General features: G+C 43.4%; 1 protein-coding gene across 1 annotated transcript in view; it reads right to left on the bottom strand.

Moving 5' to 3' along the window:
* Positions 1-23,589, bottom strand: part of btbd11a (BTB (POZ) domain containing 11a) — a 184,579-nt gene extending 160,990 nt beyond the window's left edge. The window contains exon 1 of the mRNA XM_084573819.1: positions 22,404-23,589. Coding sequence (XP_084429945.1) covers positions 22,404-23,268 — 865 coding nt within the window. The 5' untranslated portion in view covers positions 23,269-23,589. The remainder of the gene's footprint in view (positions 1-22,403) is intronic.
* Between the last annotated feature and the right edge of the window lie 2,285 nt (positions 23,590-25,874).

Here is a 25,874-nt window from a genome sequence, read left to right as displayed (position 1 = left end):
CCAGACTAGACCTCAGAATAGTAATTCCCCATTAGTCCGGTCCCAATTACCCGTCTCCACAAGCTGACTCATGAACGCTGGCTAACAGCTGAAGATCTTCACACGCGATAACAAATTAGCTCAGTCGACTGAGAGGTTATTATACGTTTTTTTTTTTTTTTTTTGTAGGCTCGCTGTCAATTTGTGCACCAAGAGGAGGTTTTCCACCACCAGGCATAATTATGTTGAAAGTTTTTCAAATGGGGACTCCGAGGGAAAAGAATGATCCTGAGCACAAATTAGAGATGTGGAGAGACAGAGCGTTTCTCCTCCTCCTCCTCCTCCTCCTCCTCCTCCAGCTTCGGCACGAACAATCCGAAAGGCTTTTTGATAAACAGAAAATATATTAGATCTGTAATTTAATTTGATCTGAATGTACAGTATCTATTCATCTAGTAACTGGATGACAGGGGAGATTTATCCCTGTATGCACAAACTTATTTAAAGTTTTGCCACGTAACTAAGGAGACTACGGAAAACCCGTATGACCACACGGGAGCCATTAAAACATGTGTAAATAACAAGGTTGGCTTCAAACTTCTGCAACAACTTTTCTCCAATATGTCAACTAAATTACAAGAGTTCTCCTAGTTACGATAACAACGAGACTTTTGAGTCTACAGGAAGCTGCGCTGGAAGAACTAACCTTCCTGTTGTCCTCTGGGTCGCACTGTAGACGGGAAGACAATACGAAGGCTAACCACAAAGCAAACATGTGTTTAGTGCTAACTGACGATAAATAAGAAGATAAATGGCTTTGCAGTTAAATCACAAGTCAAAATATTAAGGGGTCACCAGTGTCGTACAGAAGGAGACGTTAGCGACTTTCATGAAGACCTAGCAAGAATCTAAATCAAGGATCAAGTGCTAAGCTCCCAGATCCCATAAGTGCCAACCATTGCAGTTCCTCAAATGTCCACTAGAGGCTCCAACCATCAATCTCCACAGACCTCCATGTTAAAATGTTCAACTTTACAGCAGAAGTAAATGTTAATAAACTCTTTTGGCCTCTATAGCCAGTTTTTTTTTTTTTTTTTTTTCATTCATGAAGTTGTCAAGGTCGAGAATCTTTAGAGAACTCAATCGTTTGAAGTGAATCAAGACTTGTGTGGGCGACTTTTCAAGAAGCTAGCATCTAGCTAGACGTCATCCACCCGCCTCGGCATCGCTCATTCATTCTCCACCTCCTTGGCCATTTTTGAATTCGTCCAAAGTTGGGCATAATGGGCAAGAGGACGCCACACTGAGCTTCAAAACATGTACAAATGCGATACTTATTTATTAATCTTTTTTGGGTGTTGGGTATTTGGAGGTTATTCACTTGTTTTTATTCAGTTCCTGTACATGTATGTCCGACAGTGCTGTGTGGGATGGAGATGTCAATTTCCCTGCGGAAACCTTCCAAAGGGATCAATAAAGTTGTCTATCTATCAACCAGTTACTACCTGAGATTCAGGTGAGGTCCACTAGCGTCAGATATCGTGCCAGCGTTAAAAGCTGGTGAATAGAAACAAGTGCACCGGTGCTGACTGAAAACTGTCGGAAGCAAAAAGTCTGCCGCATCCCTACAAATAATGCCACAATCCTGCATTTGTGTCTCATGTATCTGTTGCGTAACCGAGTTCAACCGGGGGGAGAGAGAGTAAAAATCCAATTCTGCAAACTTACACTGAAAACTTATTCCGCTTACGATCTGTATATTCAGTTATGTAACGCTCTCCCTCTCTCTCTTTCTCTCTGAACTCTCCACAGTCGGCAGATGAGTTCAGTGAATTACAGATATTCCCCGCGCAGTAATGAAACCTGCAGCTATCTGCGTCTTTAACAGCTCAGTAAACAGCTCTTCCCGCGGCCACGATGCACATGACCACGTGCCACGAGGCTCACGAGGGTCACGACGGACGAGAAACCACGTTAAAGAAGCTAGAAATGTCACATATTTAGATGTTCAGTTTGAGATATGAAACTTTTCTAATTAAATAACAAATTAAAAGATGGACCAAGCTTGTCAAATCATACACATCTAGTCACAAATTATGAATAAGACACTCAACAAACAGATCTTTTCTGCGTGGGATCAAAAGAAGTGTTGAGACGTGTGACGGGCCTTCAGGGGGGAGAAAGGCCCCATTTTACACCAGGAAACTTTTTGTCTGTCATCTCGCAAGTGTCTCTTCAATTAATCCTGTTCTACAGATGTCTCCACAGAACAAAAGAAAGGAGAGGAACATTTGCTTGATTCCATATTTGTGTTTTCATAAGGAAGGTGATCAAAGCGGCTACTGTCGGAAAGCGTTTGTCATTTTGTTCCTGGCGGACTCCGGCGGTTGAATGCACCTCGGGCCAGTTGTTGTTGTTGTTGTTGTTGTGTATCTGCGTGCGTACGCCAGCGATTAATGGTGTCAGCGGCGAAACGTCTGACAGAGCAGTATCTGTATGGCGGGAAAGAAAAAGGCTCACGCACAGATGAACACGCACAATGGCAGCCGCAAAAAAGCAGCTGACACTCGGAGCAGCCAGACAGCGACGGCAGAAATTGGTCTCCCGGTACATCTGGTCCCTCCGACTCATTGTCATGCTAAAGATGCTTCACGAACACAAACAGAAATGATGACAAAGTTTTTCAAGTTGATCGGTGAAAGGATGTTTATTTTCCAAGCATCGTTTTTCTCTGCACCTACTGCACGGCCCCGACCGTTCTCTGCATATGATTTACTCTGTCGCATCAGATTATTTGTCGCCTGTCTGACGGTTTTTGTTCGTCTCATCTTTGCACTGATGAAAATGTCTCTATATGATCTGCAAACAGTTTTATGAGTCAGTGTTTTTTTTTTTTTTATGAAATTTTATTTAAATGTCATTAGATCTGTTTAATTAGCAATATGGTAATGCTATTTTTTTATTTTTTGTGTATTTTTATTTTTATTATTTTATTTTAAACTTATTTATTTTTGACTTAGAATTTATTAAACTATTTTTTATTTGATTGTTTATTAATATTGATTATTATTTTTTTATCTTATTAAAATTATAATTTTTTTGTTTTTATTTTATTTTTATTATTAAGTTGTTTTTTAACTTAGATTTTTTTTCATGATATCTTTATTTTATTTACATTATTTTATACATTTTATTTTTATTTTATTTATTTTTTTATAATCAGAATGTGTCATACTATAATATTTATTATATATTTTATTTTTAAAATATTTTTCCGCATTTTGATTTTTATTATATGGTAATTGTACGTCAAGGTTTTCAATGTAATTTTTTTTTAATTGTTAATTTATGATATATTGCATGATATGTAAATAAATTGCATTGTAAGAGCTTTCTTTTTATTTATTTATTTATTTACTGCTAAAAAAAAAAAAAGATATTTACCGCAGATGGCGACAAACATCCTCATACTGTAATGAATTGACATCACTTTCAGGGTATTCCCTCTGTGAGCTTTAAAGAAAATAAAAAATAAATTTCAGACGACCAATCCATCTCCCAGCGGGAGAAATCTCTGTTATCTCCTGCATATCACTCCTCTTACCTCCGGAATGAGGTTTCTAAACACATAAATATATCACCAGTGTGTTGCACTAAAACATGGATGAGCCCAATCCTTCGTAAGGAGGACTTATGGCAGGGCACTCTATCAGCCTCATCCTCCTCCCGTCGGTGAGGACGCGGGGATTTATGCAACGGAGGAGACGCTCAGAGTGATCGCAGCACAACAACAGGCGGGGTGAGGACCCCTGTGAGCGAGCCGACCCGAGGCGGGGGTACGAAATGAAGGCATGATTGATGTCTCCTGGGCAATTTCACAGACCTCGACTTCCAGCGGAGACAAGGAGAGAGAGAAAGAGAAAGAAAAAAGGATGACTGACACTAAAAACTCACCCAAATTATACATGCTTTTGATTTATCATTTAGAGGCAGATATGTTTCCCTCAGGCAGTGGGGGAGACCAAAACGGAGCTAAAAGGAGCACAAAATCTGAGTTAATAGCAACTATGCTGATCAGGCATAACATTATGACCACCTTCCTAATATTGTGTAGGTCTCCAAAACAGTTGTGAGTCATCAGAGAATGGACATGGGCCTTCTGAGGGTGTCCTGTGGTTGTTAGTGGGGGGCCTTTGAGGGGAGGGGCCTCTGTGGATCATCCCACAGATACTTGATCAGTTTGAGATCTAGTGAATTTGGAGGCCAGGTCAACACCTTGTGCTGTTCTTCATGTTTTTTTGAGTTGTTCCTGAAGTTGTTCCTGCTGGGGATGGCTGCTGCCATCAAGGAGTGTCATTGCTATGGGGTGGGGGTGCCTGGTCTGGTCTAGGTGGGTGCTACACGTCTAAGTAACATCCACATGAATGAATGCCAGGTCCAAAAGTTTCCCAGCAGAACACTGAATTGTCACAAGATGGTTTAAATGTTATTCAGTTCTCCTGTCAGTGGTTTTAATGTTGTGGCTGATCAGTGTATATAAACGACTAGCCAACAACTGCCACGTCACCTGAGTCTTGACCAGAAAGTTGCACTTGTGAACACAACACAAAGACTACTTCAATGAATTAATCTCAAAAGGTCCGACTAGTGGCAAAAAACTAGGATCACACACTTATCAAGACCCCAAACTAGCATATGACCTCTAAAATAGCAATAAAAATGTTGATGGAGGTCAAGAGAAGCAGACGGCGCTTAAACATTCGAGGGAACTAGCCTCGAATCTTCAAAAATAAACTCATCTGGATTCATCCTTCAGCTAACGGAATGAAAATGAAGGCTCACCATTCATCAGAAAATTGCAAATTCTGTTCCTCAGCTGCAAAACAGAATATCTTTGAGTTCTACTTCTGCTCCGACAAGCAAAATGAATCCGTTTTGGCCTCGAGATACTTGCAACGGTTTGATTCCTGGCATGGTTTTGTACGTTTTGTTTTTTTCGACTTCGACTGAAAGAAAATGTCCTTCACATTTTCTGGTGCGGTGAACGTTTTATGCACGCTCACATTGACTCAGTCTGACTCATACATTTAAATCGAGTTTTCAGAGATTGAAAAAAAAAAATGCAGGCCCCCCCCCACACCCTCTTGATGGGGATGATACATCCAACGGGTGATAACAAGCCAAAAACAAGCTGTATTTTGATGGCAGCCTCTGGGGCATCATGATGGATTGTGGGCACCGATGATATTGAGTATCTGTTTTGGGAGTGTGGAGAAGAGAGAGGAAAAAAAAAATAGAGAAATCTGCCGTGAAGCCTGAGGATTATCTACTTTGAATGTGTGGAAGCAGCAGTGGCATCATGCAACTGCTTCGTGTAGGTGTGCATTAGCATAGGTGAATGAGCTCCTGCGTGAATAAGCTTGGCAGGACACACGTGAATAGCTATCTGTGCACTTTGACACAATTTGACAGCGTCTCCCGCGTGTCCATTAAAATGTTATGAAAGCACGATGAGAAAAATCTGCTGCAAGCGAGGAAGCGGCGGCAACAGGTGACGGTGCAGCGTTGCTAAATGACGTGTCTTCTGTTGTTGCAATGCTTAATGCTGGATTTACGATGCCGATATTGTCATAGTCCGTCAACGCAGTCGCTTTACGCTACGTTGCCTGATAAGATTTCTTTTCCAAAACCGCGTGGGCGGATATAAACGACTCGTGACTGACGTCTCATTCATTCATTCATTTATTGACCTCGTGGTTTTTGTTGCGCCTGTTAGGGCAGGCCAGATTAGTGAAAACATATAAGGCGGTTCCCGGCTCAGCTCTGCACATCTCACTTAAAGATCTAATCTGGCAACAAAAAAAAAGAGAGAGTTGTAAATACTTGTGTGGGCGTCCAGAGCTTTTTAAATGTACCCATTAGTAACACAGACGTCAGGTGGAATTGAAGTCTGACGGCTGTGCATTGCTTGGGAACTCCTAGATCGGTATCTGGGTATTTGTTTTAGGTCTGTCAGAAAACCAAACTGGGCGGCACAGTGGTGTGGTGGTTTGCACCGATGCAAGAAGGTTCTGGGTTCTAATCTATCTTCCGACTTGGGCCTTTTCTGTGTAGAGTTTGCATGTTCTCCCTGTGTCTGAAGGGTTCTCTCCAGGTACTCCGGCTTCCTCTCGAGGCTGCACAGTCAGAAAATATCTCAAAAATGCTTCTCGTGTATCAGATTCACCCATCCAAAGACATGCTCATTAGGGTTAACTGGTGATTCTAATTGGCCGTAGGTGTTCCGTCATCCACAACCTCAGAACTGGAAAGAAATTCAGCCATGTTGCAAAAAACTAGTAGTAGCAAATTACAGGTAAACAAGCCGACCGTCGCGGGTGCGTGCGGCGCTCAGAGATGACATCATCCAGGTCTGAGGTTAGTAGGTCAATCTACAGACCCCGGATGATGATGACAGGTAACTCCGGACTCTACGGGGAATAGTACTAGCGTACGATAACAAAATATTGGTGAAATGAACGAGTTTCGCGGCAGGTAATGTGTTATTTAGAGGCTGCGTTTTGGTGCCCCACTCACTCCCACTATATGGATATACGCTGAGCTAAATATCGTCTGAATGACAAAAAATTACACCAAAGTTATATAATGATTTCCCTTTAAGATCGGATCAGGCCTGATACTCAGTATTAAATGATCAGGGTTGGATCGGAGGCAAAAAACCTGATCAGGACAACTCTCGTGGCAGTGGGAAGGTCTTCTCAGGCCCTAGCCCCAAATAAGGTTCTGGGTTCTAATCTATCTTCCGACTTGGGCCTTTTCTGTGTGGAGTTTGCATGTTCTCCCTGTGTCTGAAGGGTTCTCTCCAGGTACTCTGGCTTCCTCTCACCGTCCAAAGACATGCTGGTTAGGGTTAACTGGTGATTCTAAATTGGCCGTAGGTGTTAGCCCTGCGATCGACTGGCGACAGGGTTTACCCCGCCTCTCTCCCAATGACAGCTGGGATAGGCTCCAGCACCCCCTTGCAACCCTCCAGAGGACAAGCGGTTACAGGAAATGCATGAATGAATGAATGTATAAACCACATCCATGTCCCTGCATTGTCAAAACATCTTCTTCCTCTTCTCTTTATTGGCTTTTTGTATCAAAGCCGCAAAAAAATCCCAGAAGAGGAACAAGAAGAAGAAGGAAAAATCACATGACGAAACAGGTCTGCTGAGGGGGAATTACTTTACTCTGGAAAATGAAGTCACTTCACTGTAAATTGTGCAATGTGTATGTTTGGGAGATGGTGGAAGGATACTGTCATTCAGTGTCATCAGCTTGATTTGCCACCTACACACAAAAAAAACAATAACAAACGCTGTGTTTAGTAGAAGAGCAAAGTTTCCTGGAGACAGCGACATGGAGAAAAATGTCCCAGAGAGGGTTAGGGAGTTTATGGCAGCGTTGGAGTAGAGAACAACTACTACTCAACGAGCTCCTCATCCGTATACTCTGGCTCAAAACGGTAAGGACGTCCATCATAAACAAACAAGTCGTCGTCCACAACCTCAGAATCGGAAAAATATTCAGGCATGTTGCAAAAAACTAGCAGTAGCAAATTACAGGTAAACAAGCCGACCGTCGCTCAGAGATGACATCATCCAGGTTAGAGGTTAGTAGGTCAATCTACAGACCCCGGATGATGATAACAGGTAACTCTGGACTCAACAGGGAATAGCACTAGCATATCATAACGAAATTTTGGTGAAATGAACGAGTTTCGAGGCAGATAATGCATTATTTAGAGGCTGCGTTTCGGTGCCCCATTCACTCCCATTATATAGATATATGCGGATCTAAATATCGTCCGAATGACAAAAAAATTATACAAAAGTAAAGAGTAAACGATCGTATTTTATGCCAGAAATAAGGTCCAGGTTGCAAAAATGGTAGTTCTCCTTTAAGATCAGATCAAAGGCCTGATACTCAGGTTGGATCGGAGGTTAAAAATCTGATCAGGACAACCCTAGTTGCAGTGGGACGGTCTTCTCAGGCCCTAGCTCCAAATAGGGTTTCAAGCTCTGGCTTCTTCTCTTGGTTCTGACCCTATATAAATAAAACTGTTTGGACTTGGTTTTAGTGATAGGTAAACCTTCTGTATTTGCTCTTGTGAAGTCTTCTCTTTAAAGTAGTCTTGGATAATAATGCTCCAACCTCCCGGCGAGTGTTCTTCATTGCTCTGGATGTTGTGAAGGGTTTCTTTTTTTTTTTTCTTTTCACAGCGAGGCCTTTTTAAGTTCCTGATCTGACCACAGTGTTCTTTTTTTGTTTTTCTTTGTGCCACTCCTAATGTTCCTGCTATCTCTCTGATGGATCTGTTTTCCTTTTTTCCGCCCCAAGACTGTCTTTGAGCGCTCTCTACACGCTGTCGGTTCACGGCGAGAAAAAAAAAACATTTCTAAATTCTGCAAATTCTGCACCCGACGTCCGCTCCAGACCTTTTACTTGCTTATTTTATGAAGAAGCAACGGAGGAATAGCCCACATTCGCCCGTGAAACAGCCTTTTAGAGCAATCTTCTGTGTGTAAAAATGATTGTAATTCCAACACCTTTCCTGCAATTTGGAAGCGAATAACCTCAAATTAAAGCCGAGAGTCTGCACTTTAAGGCCGCATGTAACTGGAACTGCTGTTACAGAAAGCAGGGTTCACAGTGAGCTTTCAGCGTTGGCGATATGAGGATGCTCAAATGCAGAGAGGAGCGTGTTTCTTTTGCAGCTTCAGACTCCAAATCGTTCTGATTCAAGGTCCAGAACAGGACTTAAATATGCATGCAGCCGTTTAGCACCGCGGTCGCCAAGTACTCCCACAGGTGCAGTAACACAAACGCGCACGGGCGCCTGCGTGCACCCAGACACCTGTTTGTTAGCGTGTCGGCCCGCGCGCCCGCAGTGAGTCGGTTATTGGCTTCGGCGAACGCGGGGCTGTGATGCAACCCGGCTACGCCTCGCTGTGCTGCCTCTACTTGTCTCTCACGTCGGCCAAGAGACTCACAGGATGATGCAAAGCAGGTTCAACCAGACAGGTGGCATAGCGGAGTCAGATAGAGATATAACAGACAGAGAAGAGAAACTCAAGAGGGTAATTCTAACGTGTCATTATGCAACCGTGTGAAATCTACACACATGTATTAGAAGACACTGTGTAAACAATAAAGGAACAACAACCTGGGCAGCAAAGTGAAAGTGAGAAATATTCGTGGGAAAATAGTTTCACCCAGAGAATCAATCATTTAGTTTCTCTTCTTTCGTCTTTCTTTAAGCAATATCCACTTGAGTCGATCGATAACTCATAAATAAACATCAAAATCATCCATTTATCACTTAGAAGGCCTGAATTAGATTCAAATCTGGATTCAGGCGTTTAAAAAAAAAGTAAAATGTTGCTCCTAAAGGGCGGCTAATGCAGCCTGGTGTATTTTTAAAGCAATTTCAACTCAGTTAACCGAATCAAATGCCAAAAGTTAGTTGCATATATTAGAAGACTTTCACCTCTTTAGCTGCCAAACACAACATGGTTTTCATTTTCCATTAAAAAACACTAACTGCGCTTTCATTAAAAAGAGAAAACAGCAAGTGGAGTGTCTAATTAAACATCTTCAAGTCAAGGGCAAAGGTTTCAAGGAGAGAGAGAGAGAGATGGTCGCCAAGGGGAGCCGCTGAGCGCAACAAACCATGCAGCGACTGAGAGCAAGATCGTTACCAAATGCATCTCGTCTGTGGGAGGAACTGCTCCCGCCCGGACAACGGCGGCGCGCAAAAATTGCTTCGTCTTCTCGTGAACCGAGTTGCGAGGAACTCCAGATTTCTGGAGTACTGTGTGCGGTGTGTGTCGCAGTCACTGAGACGCAGCTTATGTAACTGCGGGGCTTTGGGAAACAAACAAAAAAAGAAGTGGTGTTCGTTGTGTTATGCGAGTTGGCGTCTGTACCCGTCAGGTCAGGATTAAGTGGTGTTAAAAAAGAAAAACAAGGAGGAGAAAAGAGGGAGGAGAGAGAGTGTTGAAGTCTTAATAACAATCCCTAAGACTCCATTAGACTGCAGAATGCTACAGCACGTACACAAGTCAGGCGTAACATTAGAGAATGGGCCTTCTGAAGGGACCTTTGAGGGGAGGGACCTCTGTGGATCATCCCACAGATACTTGATCAGTTTGGGATCTAGTGAATTTGGAGGCCAGGTCAACACCTTGTGCTTGAATTGTTCCTGAAGTGTGTGGGTGTCTGTGGTCTAAGTAACATCCACACCAATGAATGCCAGGTCCAAATGTTTCCCAGCAGAACATTGAATTGTCACAAGATGGTCAAATTTACTTCTCCTGTCAGTGGTCATAATGTTATGCCTGATCGGTGTGTACATCCCTACTAGTGGTCTATTTTGTGTCTCCCTGATGCCAGATGGTTCTCCCCAGAGCAACGATCCTAATTTCCCATCACCACCTGGGAACATCCAGTAAGTGACCCCTCATTAATTAAACGCTGTCGCGTTGTGGACGTCCTGTCGGGATGTAACATGCCACACGGGAACCCCATGGCTCGGGGAACAGGAGGACGTGGACACACAGCATGTGCAGGAAGCTCTATTTATCTCTGTCCATTTTAGTGACCAGAGCACACTCTCCACCACACTTTCCGGCGGTCTTTCCTTTCTTGTTACTTTCCAGTGAACAATGATATTTCTGAAGTTTATCTCCCAACATCCAATTATATTACCTGAACCTTATCAAGACAAAACAAAAGACAATGAACTCAACTTTAACTTGAACTCATTTTATTTGCACCTCTAATAACAATAGATTTAATAATTTTATAGCACAAAAATAGCGCAACACTTCGTCCACACATCAACATGCTCGCTGTGAGTTGTGCAGAAAACCTCCTGCTCTATTCACACATGGCCTCAATGTGAGGTTAGTCAGTTTAATGTAGGCAGTGCATGTATAAAAGTGGCTTTAAAATGACCTTGTCCCACATCTGTGAACAGGTTTGACACAATTTTATCTGAATTATTCTTGCATTTCACGTGTAAAACAAAACTTATTTTACTCCTAGAACCATTGATTTAAATAGGATGCATTGGCAAAGCAGTAGAAATATGATAATATTGCTTTGACTGACTAGAAATGGAAAAAAACATCTTTAAAAAAATGAATAAATTAAGCAGATGTCTTGAAATTTGCTTGTAATCAAATTTCCACTCCAGGGATCAAAGATCGTATCATATCGTATCAAACTGGATTGTATCGTATCAAACTGTATCGTATCAAACGATATCATACTGTATCAAACTGTATCATACTGTATTGTATCATATCAAACTGTATCATATCGTATCAAACTGTATCGTATCAGACTGTATCATACTGTATCAAACTGTATCGTATTGTATCAAACTGTATCGTATCTTATCAAACTATTGTATTGTATGGTATTGTATCATATGGTATCGTATTAAACTGTATTGTATCGTATCGTATTGTATCAAACTATATCGTATCGTGTCGTATCAAACTGTATCGTATTGTATTGTATCATATCATATTGCATCAAACTGTATCGTATTGTATCTTATATTTGAGCAACCAAAAAACAAAATGTTGGGCATCTGTCATAAAATAGTCACTTTATATCGAAAGGCAAAACAATAATAAAGCATATTATCATTGCTTGATAAATTAATTTAAATAATTACATCAATACTGGGGAGACGATGAGAGTACAGAGCACTGATTACCAGTAGGATTACTGTCTTTTATATTCACCAGTTACCAAGGCCTTAGTAGCTTAACACTTAATGCTGGTCCCTTCCAATATTTCAATAAATTACCAGTCAAATAATTATCTATTAGTAATATTTGACACCTCATTTCCTCTTCCAAACGTCTGCTGTTGCTGCTTTCCGCCCGTAAGCTTGCAAAGACGACTCAGACTGTATATTTGGAAGACCTCCTGGGTACAAAACTTACAAGTATTACACAAGCATTACACAATTCAGTCCAGATCTCAGCAAGCCTGTGGATGAAACTGAGTCAGGCAGATCCACCCCGACTGGCCACCAGCTGACAGAAATCATCTGTGAAGATCTGTTATTTTTTCTGAAATCATCTCATTAGTAGAAATTCTAGCTCTTAATCTTTTTTTTGTGATCCTTTAAAACCAACTGACTGCAGCTCATCCATAAATCATAGAAATAAAAAAAAGAAACAGTTGGTACTTGGATTGGTTTTCTGTCAATCGGAGAAAGGAAAATTGAAAGAAAAAAAAAAACTGTGGAGAAGCATAAAAAGCAAAGTGATAAACATTTCTCTGTGATTCTCTGTGAGTCTATAATCACCCCTGCTGGAACATTAGGGAAAGTGGAAGCCAAGTAATCATGTCCTGGTAATCTATGCTTACCGAGGCCGCTGGGAGGAAAAAAAATAAGTGACCCGCCAATATCCAGAACATTTCAAACAAGCCGAGGTCAAGTGAAGACTTTCTGACGCATCACGAGCAAACACATGAAAGGTTTATGCGCAGGGTGAAGGAGAGACACATAAAAGACTTCCTGTTAGTGTTCTCAGCGAAAACGAACAGGAAACCAGGTCGACTGCAGAGAAACGTCAGCTGACAGAATAAAAATGATAGAGACTAGTTTACGAGGGGGAGGACGGGCTAAAGAGAGGGGGTCGTAATTATTTTTCCATTGTAAAATGCAATGCACTTGTTGTCCGTCATTTTGTAGCTGAGAGCTGGGGTTTCTGGTGGACGCTTCAGCCTCTGGTTGACTAGCTCCAACCCTGATGTTTCCAAGTGTAAGGAGCTAAGAAATTAAAACATATTTCTAGCTCTCAGCATGGTATCCCATTGGCTGTCGCTTCACAATTGAGACAGTTCAACTTGGTACCTGCCAATTTTCTGTCGCCACTGCATACACCCATTTGTCAGCGTAGCTACCGTAGAACCGTCCAGGGTCTGTTCTAAATAGGGATGTCCCGGACAGTAGCAGGCGTTTTTAAAAGGACCGGATTGCAGATATTTGTTTTAGGTCTGCCATAAAGCTTCTTCTTCTTCAGTTTTAATGCCAAAAATCTGCTGTGTGGAAGAACTTTACTCTGGAAAATTGAGTCAATTAGAGAGAAATTTGTAAATTGTGCAATGTGGATGTTTGGTGAGAAGGTAGTTCGTGATCCTGGACTCCACTCAGGGGAAGGCTGCACCGAAAATATTCCAGAGAGGGTTAGGGAGTTTACGGCGTTGGATGACCAGAACATTTTTCAACTGGGCGTAATATAGTCGCACGGTGGACACGTGATCTAGGAGAATACAAGGAAAGCAAGAAAAGCCTTTATGAACTTCCAGAGGAGGAAATTTAGTTTATCTACAATCAGATTGGGACTTGGATCGGACGATGCTCAATACTGGGGGTTCAAAAAAGCTTGATCGGGCGTCTCCTAATTCAAAATCCCCATTGTTTGATTTCATTCATTCATTCATCTTCTGTAACCGTTTGTTCCTGTGACCTTCTCGCTGTGAGGCATCAGTGCTAACCACCTTTCCACTGTGCCACCCTTATTGTTTGATTTGTCTTTGCAAATGGAAACATAAAGAAATGCTAAATGAGGGTTTGCACTGAAGCTGGTGGAACAGATTCAGACAGACGTCACTCTCTATGTGGTTGGAGAAAAAAAGAGTCTGGGACTTGATGTCTGTCCTAAAACCATCAACTTTTAAAAAGATATACAATCACAGAGAGTAAAGAAATAAATCTAAATTGCAGCTCATCTCTGGGGGAGAGAGGTAACAGCAGAGACAGACACACCAATCATTTTCAATCCCCGTCAAGTACAGTAAGCCGAGGGTCCGCCGTCAATAACTGCAAATTCCGAGAGCACTCGGAAGAATTGCACAAACGCAGGAAGGGGATTGTATATTTGTTTCTGATTTGCTGTGTGATTCTCCTCGCGCATAAACAACTCAAACTCCAGGAGTCTGTGCTTGAAATAATATCAGAGGGAGGATAATAAGCACAGGAGGGAGGCCGTGATTGATGCCTGCTGCTTTTAAAGGAAAACAACTCGCACCGTGCACGAACAATGTAACCCATCTGCACAACTGCATAATGCGACAGTGTCAGGGAGGGTTGGGCGGGAAATGAATGAACAAACCAGCCGTGAATATACCGGTGAAGTGATATGATTGTGTAATTGTTTTCCCACAACGGATGTCATCAGACTTTAAAATCCAAGGGGGCAATAGGGCGGCAGATTTTTGCCCTCATAAAGTTGTTCTTCTTCTTTGACCACAGATACCGGTTGTGCAACGGCTCAAAAAGCAATCAGGGAAGTCCCGGAAACACAACGAGAATCTGTGACTCAGGGAACGAGTGTCCGAGGGCGTGACCACTTCAGACCAACATCCTCATTCCCTGTCAAAGGATGACATTAGTTGTTACAGAAAGCCAAGCATTTCACAACTGGTCAATGGCTTGACTCACGTCTGAGTTTTAAAACCGATCAAGCTTTAGTCATAGCCTTTGTGTTCTCAGAAGACCTGTGACATAAGATGAGCTCAGGCTGCTCAAGTCCGTTTCCTTAAGACAAAGAAGAGTGTAATAGGCTGTGAATCACAAAAACATGTTTGTGATGAAGGTGTGACCGAAGAAATAAAAATAAAAGCGTCATCGGTGTATACAGAGAACAACCGCAGGCTCTGGGCAACGCGGCCCAGACGATGTGATAACGGAAACCAAGAGACGCCTCACACGGACGGAAACATACATCGCAGCTGGTGAGATATGATGTGGTTTAGCACCGCAAGTGCAAACAGTCTGAATCAAACCTCACACCTCTACCTCTCACAGCTTTCAAACACTTGATCTGATTAATGTGTCAGCTGTTTCCCCTAATAGTCCTGGGCTGCAGTGTCCCTGTCAGCTGGCCCGACCAAAACAACCCCCCAGGTTTCATTCACAGCTTTCAGCTGAGTGTACACTTTACTGACAGCAGTTTGATGCTGGGCTAACTTTATTATACACCTACCTACACCTTCCTAATATTGTGTAGTGCCTCCAAAACAGTTGTGACTCATCAGAGAATTGACATGGGTCTTCTGAGGGTGTCCTGTGGTGTCTGGCAACAGAATATTGTTAGTGGGGGGCCTTTGAGGGGAGGGGCCTCTGTGGATCATCTCACAGATACTTGATCAGTTTGGGATCTAGTGAATTTGGAGGCCAGGTCAACACCTTGTGCTGTTCTTTATGTTTTTTTTAGTTGTTCCTTAGTTGTTTTTGTGACTGTGTCAGGCTGCATCCTGCTGGGGATGGCTGCTGTCATCAAAGAGTGTCGTTGCTATGGGGGTGGAGGGTGCCTGGTCTGGTCTAGGTGGGTGCTACATGTCTAAGTAACATCCACACCAATGAATGCCAGGTCCAAAAGTTTCCCAGCAGAACACTGAATTGTCACAAGATGATTGTCAATGTTATTTACTACTCCTGTCAGTGGTCATAATGTTGTGGCTGATCGGCGTATGTATGCATTTTCTTTACTAGCTTTAAAAAAATCACTGAGTGTAAATCAACCGCAATGATTCTTGATGCACATCCTTTAAACATACAGTACATGTACAGTATTGTGGTGTAAATGGTCCAATACGATATTTTCTTAATTTCAGGGAATTGACTGGTGGAAAAAAAAAAACTTTCCAGTTCCTGTACAAGCTGAAGCCTTTTCACACAGATCTGAAACGGCTGACGTTCAGCAGAAGTGAAAGACGAAACAAAGACTTCAATGATGTCGAATCGAAAGCGAAACAGAGTTTTTCTGCATGGCCAGACACTATCAGGGTAAGTGAGAAAACACGTTTCCCCCTCCGGTAATTTGATTTCACCGATCATTTGATGCATCCTGAGAGACCGTCGGCTTCCTCTGGCATCGCTCAGACTTGCTTTACGGCAAAATACTGAGCTGCAAATGCCGAGAAACACTCGGCCCAGGCTAGTTGAGGAATTATTGCTTACGCTCAAATTAAAGCTGAAGTGGCTGATTACAAGGTTAGACATTGTCAGGAGATTCCTACAGGATACAAGTGCTGAATTAAGATTGTAGTGTTGCCGGATGACATGAAATAACACAGTACGCTCTGACAGCTGCTGTCACAAGTCGTCTCAACATAAAAGATCTCCCGGTGCGTCACGCTAGACGTCGAGGCTTCAGCTCAACGTGGCGTCTCTTGGATGTTACGTATTCGTCAAGCTGCACAATTAGGCCTCTTTCACCGTCTCCATCCACTTCTCCTCCGCTGGCGGAGGGTGTGAGCGTATAGGGCGAGATCGTCAAACCCAGATAACTCCAACACAAAGCAGCACCGCCACCTGTTGCGCAGCCATCACGTCCGGCACTTCAAAAGGGTCTAAGGTCAACAGATGGCGAGAGAAAACCTTCGCATATTTTCCTGCACCCACGCACCAAGACAAATAAAATGCACCCGTGTCTGTCCAATAAAAAGGTTTTCTTATTACAGCTATGATATAACCGTAAGTCAACACCCCAGTTTTGATAACACAAAGCCCTGTGTTGCAATAAACTGATTGTACAACAGAGAACCGAAATTGTTTTTATTACATCTGCTAACATTGTTTCTTACGTCCTAGAAGAAAGAAATACCCAGCCTCTCGCCCCCAATATCAGCTGGGACAGGCTATTACACCCCCCCCCCCCCCCCCCCCACCCGTAACCTTCTAAGGATGAGAGATAACGGTCAGCTATAAAAAGACAATAATACTGCTTCATATGTGCACAGGGATTTCAATTTAAGGTGAATGCTAAAGCTACAATTGATATTTTGCAAAATTTAGCTCCCCTCGAGTCCACGATGTGGATTTGTATTTTCTGGTCACAACTTCACTGTTTTGGTTCACTATCACCACTCTCAAAGCTCTTTTAGGGTACTGCCGTAACCTACGTACGTAGCCTACGTACCTCTGTCACAACGCCACCCAAAACGCTAATCGGCGCTGTGTCTTTTTCCTGCTTCACTTTCAACGATGGCGACTGAAACTTTCTCTGAAATTGTGTTTGTATCTCCTAACCTCCTCAGTTAACCTTTCAATTAATCAATTCGAAAATTGCGTAGATGCAGAAGCAGCCAGAAATGCTAAAGTGGAAACACGCTACTACTTGTGGCGCGAGAGCGGCACGTAGTCACATTTCGGGGGAGGTGCACGTCAGGCTAAGGCGCTAGGGTCTACGTATGCTCTGTCGCTGTACCTACGCCGCCAAATTACCGCAGAAGTCTAAACCACCTGCTAGATTAGATTAGCTTGGTAGCGTTTAACAGCTAGCATCTTTTTGGGGGGAAACGGGTGAGATTTCGTCCCACGGTGCAGCAGAAATCACATTTTTTGATCAAAATAAAATGCTCAGAGTGCATAGTCTAAATGATTTTGTTCTGTTCAGCGATGACAGTCTTGCAGAAACGTTACGTATTGACCGTCGTTTCGTGCAGTTTCTCCTGATCCTCCGGGAAGTGCTGAAGGTGTGCAGAAAAAGACGAATTGCGTAACAAGCTTGCTTTGCTCATAAGAAGCTTCCAAAAAGCTACAGGTCTGAATGTCTCGAAGAAATTTTTATCTCAGCCACACAGACCGATCAGATCAAACATCCCGGCGTAGGCCAGCGAGCGTCGGCTATTAAAAATGAATGAGAAGAATTATCATCTTTGTTCTCTCCAGCTCCCTGGTGTTTTCCGTTGCTAATTCTTAATCTTAATGACTACCAGATAAGCACAAGTGTTAATTAAAGAGCGCTGCATGGTAATTATATCTAAGGGACCTGCGCCAAGTGCCCCCTCAGCACCACCTTCCTCCAGCCGACGCTCCAGCCCAGTTTCTCCTCCCGCACTCGACTCCCCTCGCAGCCTCTCGCATCCAGAGCTCTCCTCTTATTATCTCATCCTGACCCAGTGCATTCACCTACTTTCTGAAAATGGAAGGGAATCCACGCTCCAATGGCGTGGAAGTAATAAAAAACGCATGAGATTTATGTGGGTTTGGAATCTCTACCAGTGAAATAAATTAAAGTCAATATTTCAACAAGCCAGTGTCATGAAAATAAATTGATGCATCCATAAAAAACAAAAGGCAAAAACTCAAAAAATAAACTTTGCATAACTTTGCACAATCGCTGATCATTTCTGAAACGGGGTGAAGGGCCGTGGGTGCAGCTTTTGGTCTCTTATGAAATTACCACAACATAAAAATCCGTCACAGCCGGCCCGGGTGCTTGCGTCTCCACCAGAACGACAGCAATCTGTCAGCTCATCTGCGAGTCACCCCCCTCCCAAAAGGAGAAGGAGAAGGCCAGGCAGAACATAATAACAGAATGGACAACAAAAGCCTCTGCCAGAATCGTGCGGTTATGAGTCGAGCTTATTAAAAACCACAGTGGAAAACAAATATGCAAACACAGAGCCCATCGCCCCCCCCCCCTTCAACTCTGAGCAGAAAACACAATAAGATATGGTGTGAAAGATGGAGAGTGGAGAATGATGGGTGGGCAGACACCCCGCTGCAAATTTAATAGACCGACTATAGCAGGCTATGCGGGTTCCATTATGTTGTGTCATCTGTCCTGCAGAGGTTGGATCGCTTCCTTGGGGAAGGTCACGGCGAATGACAGACTTAATCAGATGCGATCAAGTCATTCGGGAATCCAAATTTAAACGCCGCCCCGGCAGGTTTTGGAACGACGATGAGCGAGCTGTTTGCCCCCGACGTCACTTAACATGACTCACAATGTGTTGCTGTAAACCGTCCAATATTTGTGAGATAGCTTGTGAAATGTTGTGCACCGTTATTTGGGCTGTATGTCCACACATGCGGCGACACGACGACTATCGTACACAAACAGGAGGCAAAAGGTTCAGTGTGCCCGACTAAAGGAAGGTTGATTCACGATATCATTTGGAATTAGGAGATTTGTTTAGCACTGCATGGGAGGTAGAGCCTTCAGCTCCCAGTTTGGGTTCGGGAGGCAGACACCCTCTCTACTTTTAAGGGTAGGATTAAGACTTGTCTTTTTGATAAAGCTTATAGTGAGGGCTGGACTACAGCATCCCTTAGTTATGCTGCAATAGGCCTAGGCTGTTGGGTGATGATGCACTGAGCACATGTCCTCGACTCTCTTCTGTCTTGCACCGAGCTCCTATTTTCTAATTTCTTTTCTCTGGCACCAAGCTCCTATCCTCTAATTTCTTTTCACCGGCACCGAGCTCCTATCCTTTACTCTCTTCTCTCTCGCACCTAGCTCCTATCCTCTAATTTCTTTTCTCCTACACCGAGCTCCTATCCTCTAATTTCTTTTCTCCTACACCGAGCTCCTATCCTCTAATTTCTTTTCTCCTACACTGAGCTCCTATCCTCTACTCTCTTCTCTCTCACACCTAGCTCCTATCCTCTAATTTCTTTTCTCCTACACAGAGCTCCTATCCTCTAATTTCTTTTCACCGGCACCGAGCTCCTATCCTCTACTCTCTTCTCTCTCGCACCAAGCTCCTGTCCTCTAATTTATTATCTAATATCTTCTCTATTACTGCCCATGCAATTCTGTGGTACTACTATATAGCATGTTAACTGTTGCGTGTCCCTTTCGCCCTCTCCTCTCCGGTTTCAGGCCAGATTTTGCAAAGCGTCTTGAGACAATTTGTATTGTTACTGATGCTGTATTAATAAAACTGAATTGAATTGCAAGCCGATGCATGTCAGTTCCCCTTAACAGGTGTGCATGCTTACATGAAAAAATTATGAGGTACGTTGGGCAGCTGTTTTAGAAGGCATTTAAGCCACATTTTCAGTCTCAGCTAAAACACATGCAAATTGCTTCTATACTGGTAATCTGGGTCATTCGGAAGGCCGCAGAGCAGGAAACCATCAGACAAATCTGTCATGTCAGTAGCTGCTTTCCTTTTCCTCCACCCTTAACGGTTACCGATATTATAGGAGTGACTCGTTTCAGAATTAGCGTCGGTGCAAATATGAGTAAGCAACTCAAACTGCACATGCAAGCAGCGCCGACCTTTTTCCACTCACACACACACACACACATGCGCGCTGTGTTTTAGAAATGTTAGAAATCCCTGAAACCACTCTGAATGCTCAGGTGTGACAGCTGCATGAACCTCTGGAAACAAAGGCGTCAAAGAAAAAGCTACAGCCGTTGCTCTGCTCATTAGTCAGAGCAGCGAGGCTGTCGCGTATGGTCAGTGGGAGTGCAGAGCAACGTGGATTTAGTCAGAACGTGCCGCAAAAGCTTCTGTTCCTCAGGAGAAATCTTTCGACAGAAGGGCTGCCCTGCTCTCTCCCACCTTTAACTAAGCACGGTATCATTCCTGGCACCAAAATCGCAAAGAAGAAGTTCTTTTTTTTATATATATATATATATACTTTTTTAAACAGACCCTCGAGATAGATTGAATTTTTAGATTAAAATCTGATAAAGGGATGGTTAATCATTTGCCTGCAGGTCTGACAATTCAATTTGAAAATGAATTCCTTGTGTGCGTGTGGTCATAAAAATAGAAATGGTGGGTCAGGGAAATGCTTGGGTGCTTTTTTTTTCCTTTTTATTTTTTGCCTTCCTAACTGTCACAGAGTGACATCATGCTGGTTTGAGAGAGTGCAAATTGTAGCCTCCTCTGCACCATCAGGAAATGATGCGTTCCACAGAGGAGGAGGAGGAGGAGGAGGAGGAGGAGATGGAGTGGAGGGGGATGCATGCATGGCTATGAGAAGTACTTGCTTTGCTGCTACAAATCCAGATACTAAGTCAGATATCGGTGCAAAATAAAGAGGGGAGTATTCACTAGACATAGCTCCAACCCTGTTAGCTGATAGACGGACGATGAATCAGAAACTGTTCTAATATTAGGAATAGTTTTATGTCGCTGCGTATGGAATTTGTTGTGGAATTGTTCCAAAAAACACCAGACATGCCTCAACTTGTGCTCTGGAAAATCATCTTTGTGCTGTTACATAACGCCACAGGTGTGAATCTGTGTTATTGATCATAAAGATGAGCTCCTCCTGTAACTTTTAAGGCTGCAACCTTTCATATTTCCTCAACATCGATTTGTTAACCCGCTATATTCTCAATTTAACCGCTTGGTCCGAGTGTTTGTCATCAGTAAATCAAAAAATATAGATGTTGTTTCCGCTCTAAAAGCCTGCTTTACATTTTGATGTGTTTGTGGTTTTACTGTATTGATTCCACGTGATAAAGACTGATGATGTGGATTAAGGAGAATAACTGCTTGGAAAAACAAAAAAAAAACCTGCACATCCATGACAATGACATTGAGTCTCAGCTCACACAGCATCCCAGAGGAACCCACAAGAGCGATTTCAGATCAATTTCTTCTGGTGCTACCATGGAGGAATCACGCACAACACCTCCAACGTCTTTTCGCGTCCATCTCGCGACAACAGCTAGCGACACGACCGCAATATGATTTTCTCGGTCAATATTGTAATGGCCCCGGCTTGGCTCTCGGTTAGAGAATAGCGTTTCAAGTCCCTTCTGCTTTATAGTTCCTGCCAACTCGTTCAGGGCTTTGGATAAGAGGGCCAGCCCACACTGACAGCTTACACCTTCTGGAGAGAGACAGTAGCATTATCAGCGAGGCCAGCGTAAACACAAAATCTGCACCAAAAAAAAAATAAAAAATTCCTGTCAAAAACACTCATTAACGCCCGTGGCTCTGATGACACTCTGGGAACACAATGGCTTCAAAAGAAGGAGAAGTTGGAGCCTGTTTGATCCCTTTTCCACCATAAATACCTATTCTGGCTGCTTTAGCTCCGGGGGGCTTTGATAACCAAGATAGGCAGTTCCTGTTTCAGGGGTAGGCCTTGAGGTCTGGGCTGAGGGTAATAAATATTCAAGGAACTGTCAAGTCCCTTTGTTTGAGAGAGGAGTTACACCAAACGGCGGTTATTCCCCAGAATAATAATACAGTTTGCAGCCTTTACTTTTCTGCACAAGTGACACGAAGCAGATTACCACCCTGCACTGTAAAAAAAATATAAATATATATATATCTGTTCAGTCAGATATAATGTTTAAGTGTTATATGAGCAGGGCTTGAGATGAAGGGTCCTGAGGAGCAGATTCTGTTTTCTCATCAAGCCTCATATCTCCCAGTTGAGTCACCACTCTGCTTTGTTTAAAGACATAGCCACTTGTTTCTAGACATTTCTTGAAGCACGTGGAGACCCACTGGAAATAAGATGTTGCAAGGGGAAACAGGATTTTTAACTAAATCTGCCACCAAGGTGACAGAGCCTCATTTCTTTGCACCACATTTCAATAAACAACCACAGCATTGCAAGATTTGGCTTCTTGTTCTCTTACCACTTGAATTCTTGCCACATATGAGGTGCTGGTAGGGCTGCAGCAGACCCCAGATCTCCGAGTCGTTGCTGATGGCTTGCTCCAGTGACTCCAGCGTAAACTTGGGGATCCCGTTGTCCCTCTCCACCAGCGCGCTGCGCAGGACGCGGCTGAACACCTCTCTGAACAGACTCTCCATGCAGGCGGCGAGATATATGGCAGCGTGTTCGTGGATCCTGAGGGCCACCCGGCTATCCACCATCCACCTGAAGAACTTCCCCACGGAGAAGACAAGCCCGCAGCGCGCGGACTTGCCTCGGCTGAACTTGTCCCCGGTGCTCATGTTGTAGAGGGACAGGGCGCTCAGAGACGCCGTGATGCAGTTCACGGAGATGGTCCACGAGAGCACCACCTTGATGGCGCTCTGGACCTCATGCTTGGTGCACTTGGCGTAGCGCAGGCTGAGCCGCTGCGCCTCCCTGGCGATCCTCACCAGCGCGCGGCTGACGAGAGCCGAGAGTCGCGCCAGGACCTCCGGGGGAGGATTGCCCACCATCAGCTCCTCGTCTTTCCTCAGTGCGCCCTCCACCTCGCCGAGGCTCCATGGCACGTCCTCCAGCTCGGGCAGCTTGGCGCACTGGCCCGAGCACTCCAGTATCTCCGTGTCCTCCGCCAGGACGGTGTTGACTGTGTCCAAACTGTTCTGTCTGCTGTGCATGGATTCCGTCAGATGCCAGCAGTTACCCCCATGCGAGAAGGACTGATGCGTGTCGGAGCAGCACAGCGACACGCTGGACGACCTGACCGAGTCCGCGGCTCCACCATAACCAGAATCAAGCGTTAAATCCTCCAGCGTCCTCACGACTGTCTTACCATTGCCTGCCATAACTGCACCGCATACTGTTGGGTATGCTTGGTCTCTCAATTAAACGCCACAAACTCGTTTCTGCGCCGTCCTCCGATGGTTCAAACGCAGGTATTCCCCAGATCAAACAAGACGAAAGAAGTCTGTGTGTTACTTTTCTGCTTCTCTTAAGTGCCTGGATGTCTTCGATCTCCTCCTGTCCACAACTTCCTAACCTGAGAGCGCACAAACCGTCCGCGCAACACTGCAACAAGCGCAGCACAGGCAGGACTGTGATTGAGAGGAGGAGCCTGGACACCCCGCCGGGCCGAGGCAAAGCCAATCCGCGCATCCGTCAGCGCTGACTGACGCGGGCGAGATACCTGCTTCTGCTGCTGCTGCTGCTGTTCGGCACGGCCTGCCTGCCCGGTGCTGGTGAAACATAAGCGTACAACGGGAGACACGCAATAGGCTGCTGTGCCAACAGGTCTGTTATTTGCTGTGTCATGTGTCACGATGAGAGGGGAGATCACTGGGATGAGGAAAATGTTAAAAAACATACAACACGTCCAAGATAGAGACACTCAAAGAGGATTTTTTTATTTTTTATTTTACCACAGGAAACTCAGATCCCACAGCAGGGAGGGTGAATGGCAGAAATGGGGCACTGATGCAGAATAAACATAGCTTTTTTTGGCACTATGAATCATTCTAGTTAACTGTAGGCCATGCTGCATTTATTTTTTTCTTATTCTATTTACTGCTGCATTGCTAAATATAATGAAATATAATGAAATAATAGTAAAAAAATAAACCAAACTGGATGAAATTCAACCCTGACCCCTGCTGTCAACAACTTCAGTGGCAGCTAGTCATAATTTCAAGTAAGGTCTTTCTAATTAAAGCACCACCATCTTTAAGGGCTTATTTTAATTAATATGTCTTTATTGTGCTCCAAGCTTTTTGAGATCAGCGCCACTTCATCTCTGCATCCCTGCCTCAAGGTTTACCACCACTTCACATTGATGCTGCTGAACAATTTATCCTCCATAATTTCATAATTTCTTGTCAGGAGCACAAGAAATAAAAAAGTGAGCGAGCTGGATCCTGAGTGCACGCTGAGAGGAACAGTTGGTGAAATGATGATTCATCCATTCTGCTGGGGCTTCTCCTTGTACGTCTGAGCTGGACCGACCATCTGTCCACGCCGCCTGCGATGCCAGGGGCCCTTTCATATTTTCTTAGCATGACTCTGCATCACCAGTGAAGAGAGAAACTTACTACACTAGATTTCTGGGAAAAGAAAGAAGAAGGGAAAAAAAAACATGACATGACGCCCACTCTTGCAGAAAGTGACTGACAGGGGAAAGTGCAAAACAAATCGTGGATCTATCTTACTGTCATTATCAGGCTGACAAATGATGTTTTAGAGGAGAGATTTTTTCCATGGAGACACACTGAGCCTCCCTGAATTGGACGGGATTATAACAGATCAGCAAAAGATGCTCAGTGATGAAAGGAAAACATGCGGTGAGAACATTTTGCATGGAGCACCCTCCAGCTTATGTAAAGACTTGTTTTGGTTTCCCATGTAAACAGATGCCACCATTAGCACGCACCTCATCCTCTGCAGCCTTTGACGTAAACCGGGTTCCTCTCCAGCAGTCTGCCACGAGCTCTTGATGCAATGCAGCACATCTTGCTGACTAACTCAGGTGAGAGCGGTGGAGGTGGGCAGCTGTCGGCGGCGCCTCTACACGCACACCACTGTGCTGCTCCAGAGCTGGTCCTCACTTATTAAGCCTCGGTTGCCTGGTAACAGAAAAATTTATCATGATCATTTCCCTGGCAAGATGAGGGATTGTTAGTGTTTTGCCAGCAGCATGAGTGTAAACATGTTTCCTTAGTCATGCAGTCACGTTTGTTGTTTGGTGATTTTTTGCAGTCGTGTGTCTCCAGATTTTCTTTTGTGTGATTATTATGTAGTTTTATACTGTATTATGGCTATATAGTATACAATAATTTATTTAAATTGTTTTAATACTGAATACTCACTGTGTATTGTTCTTAAAAGTCTTAAATTTGATCAATAAAAATGTAAGAAATGAAATCAAAACATACATTCAGCATTTCCAAACTCTGACTCTCTTTATATAACAATAATAATATCTATAATAATGATAGTCGTCATTTATGCATATATGATTTCATAGGAATATTACATCACACATTTTAAAGTGAAAAGTTGCAGCATCCTGTGACAACTTCAAGCTCAAGTAAGGGGCTGTTGGCATGATGTTATGCTGCCCCCAGGTGGCCAAAGCACGGTAACTACACCAAATGGCCAAAGCTGCATTTTTACATCTTGCATAATTACAATCCATTTTATATAAGAGCATTGTGACGCATTTCTTTTTTTTTTTTTTTTTTTTTTGTGATCTTAAATAACATCAGATGTACAGAAAATGCGATGTTACATACTACTACAAGTTACCTATTACAACCATACGTGTAGGTGCAGGTTTATTATTATGGGCATAATTCAAGTAAAAGCCAGCGCTTATGAAAAGACATAAGATCATAATAATCAAATTAAAAAGCGTTGTAGCGAATATATATCAATGATTCATCCCACATTGAATATAATA

The sequence above is a fragment of the Chelon labrosus genome, assembly GCF_963514085.1.
Source record: "Chelon labrosus genome assembly, chromosome: 23".
NCBI lineage: Eukaryota > Metazoa > Chordata > Actinopteri > Mugiliformes > Mugilidae > Chelon > Chelon labrosus.
The sequence above is the reverse complement of the archived record's forward strand: the minus strand, read 5'-3'. Positions and strand labels throughout refer to the sequence as shown.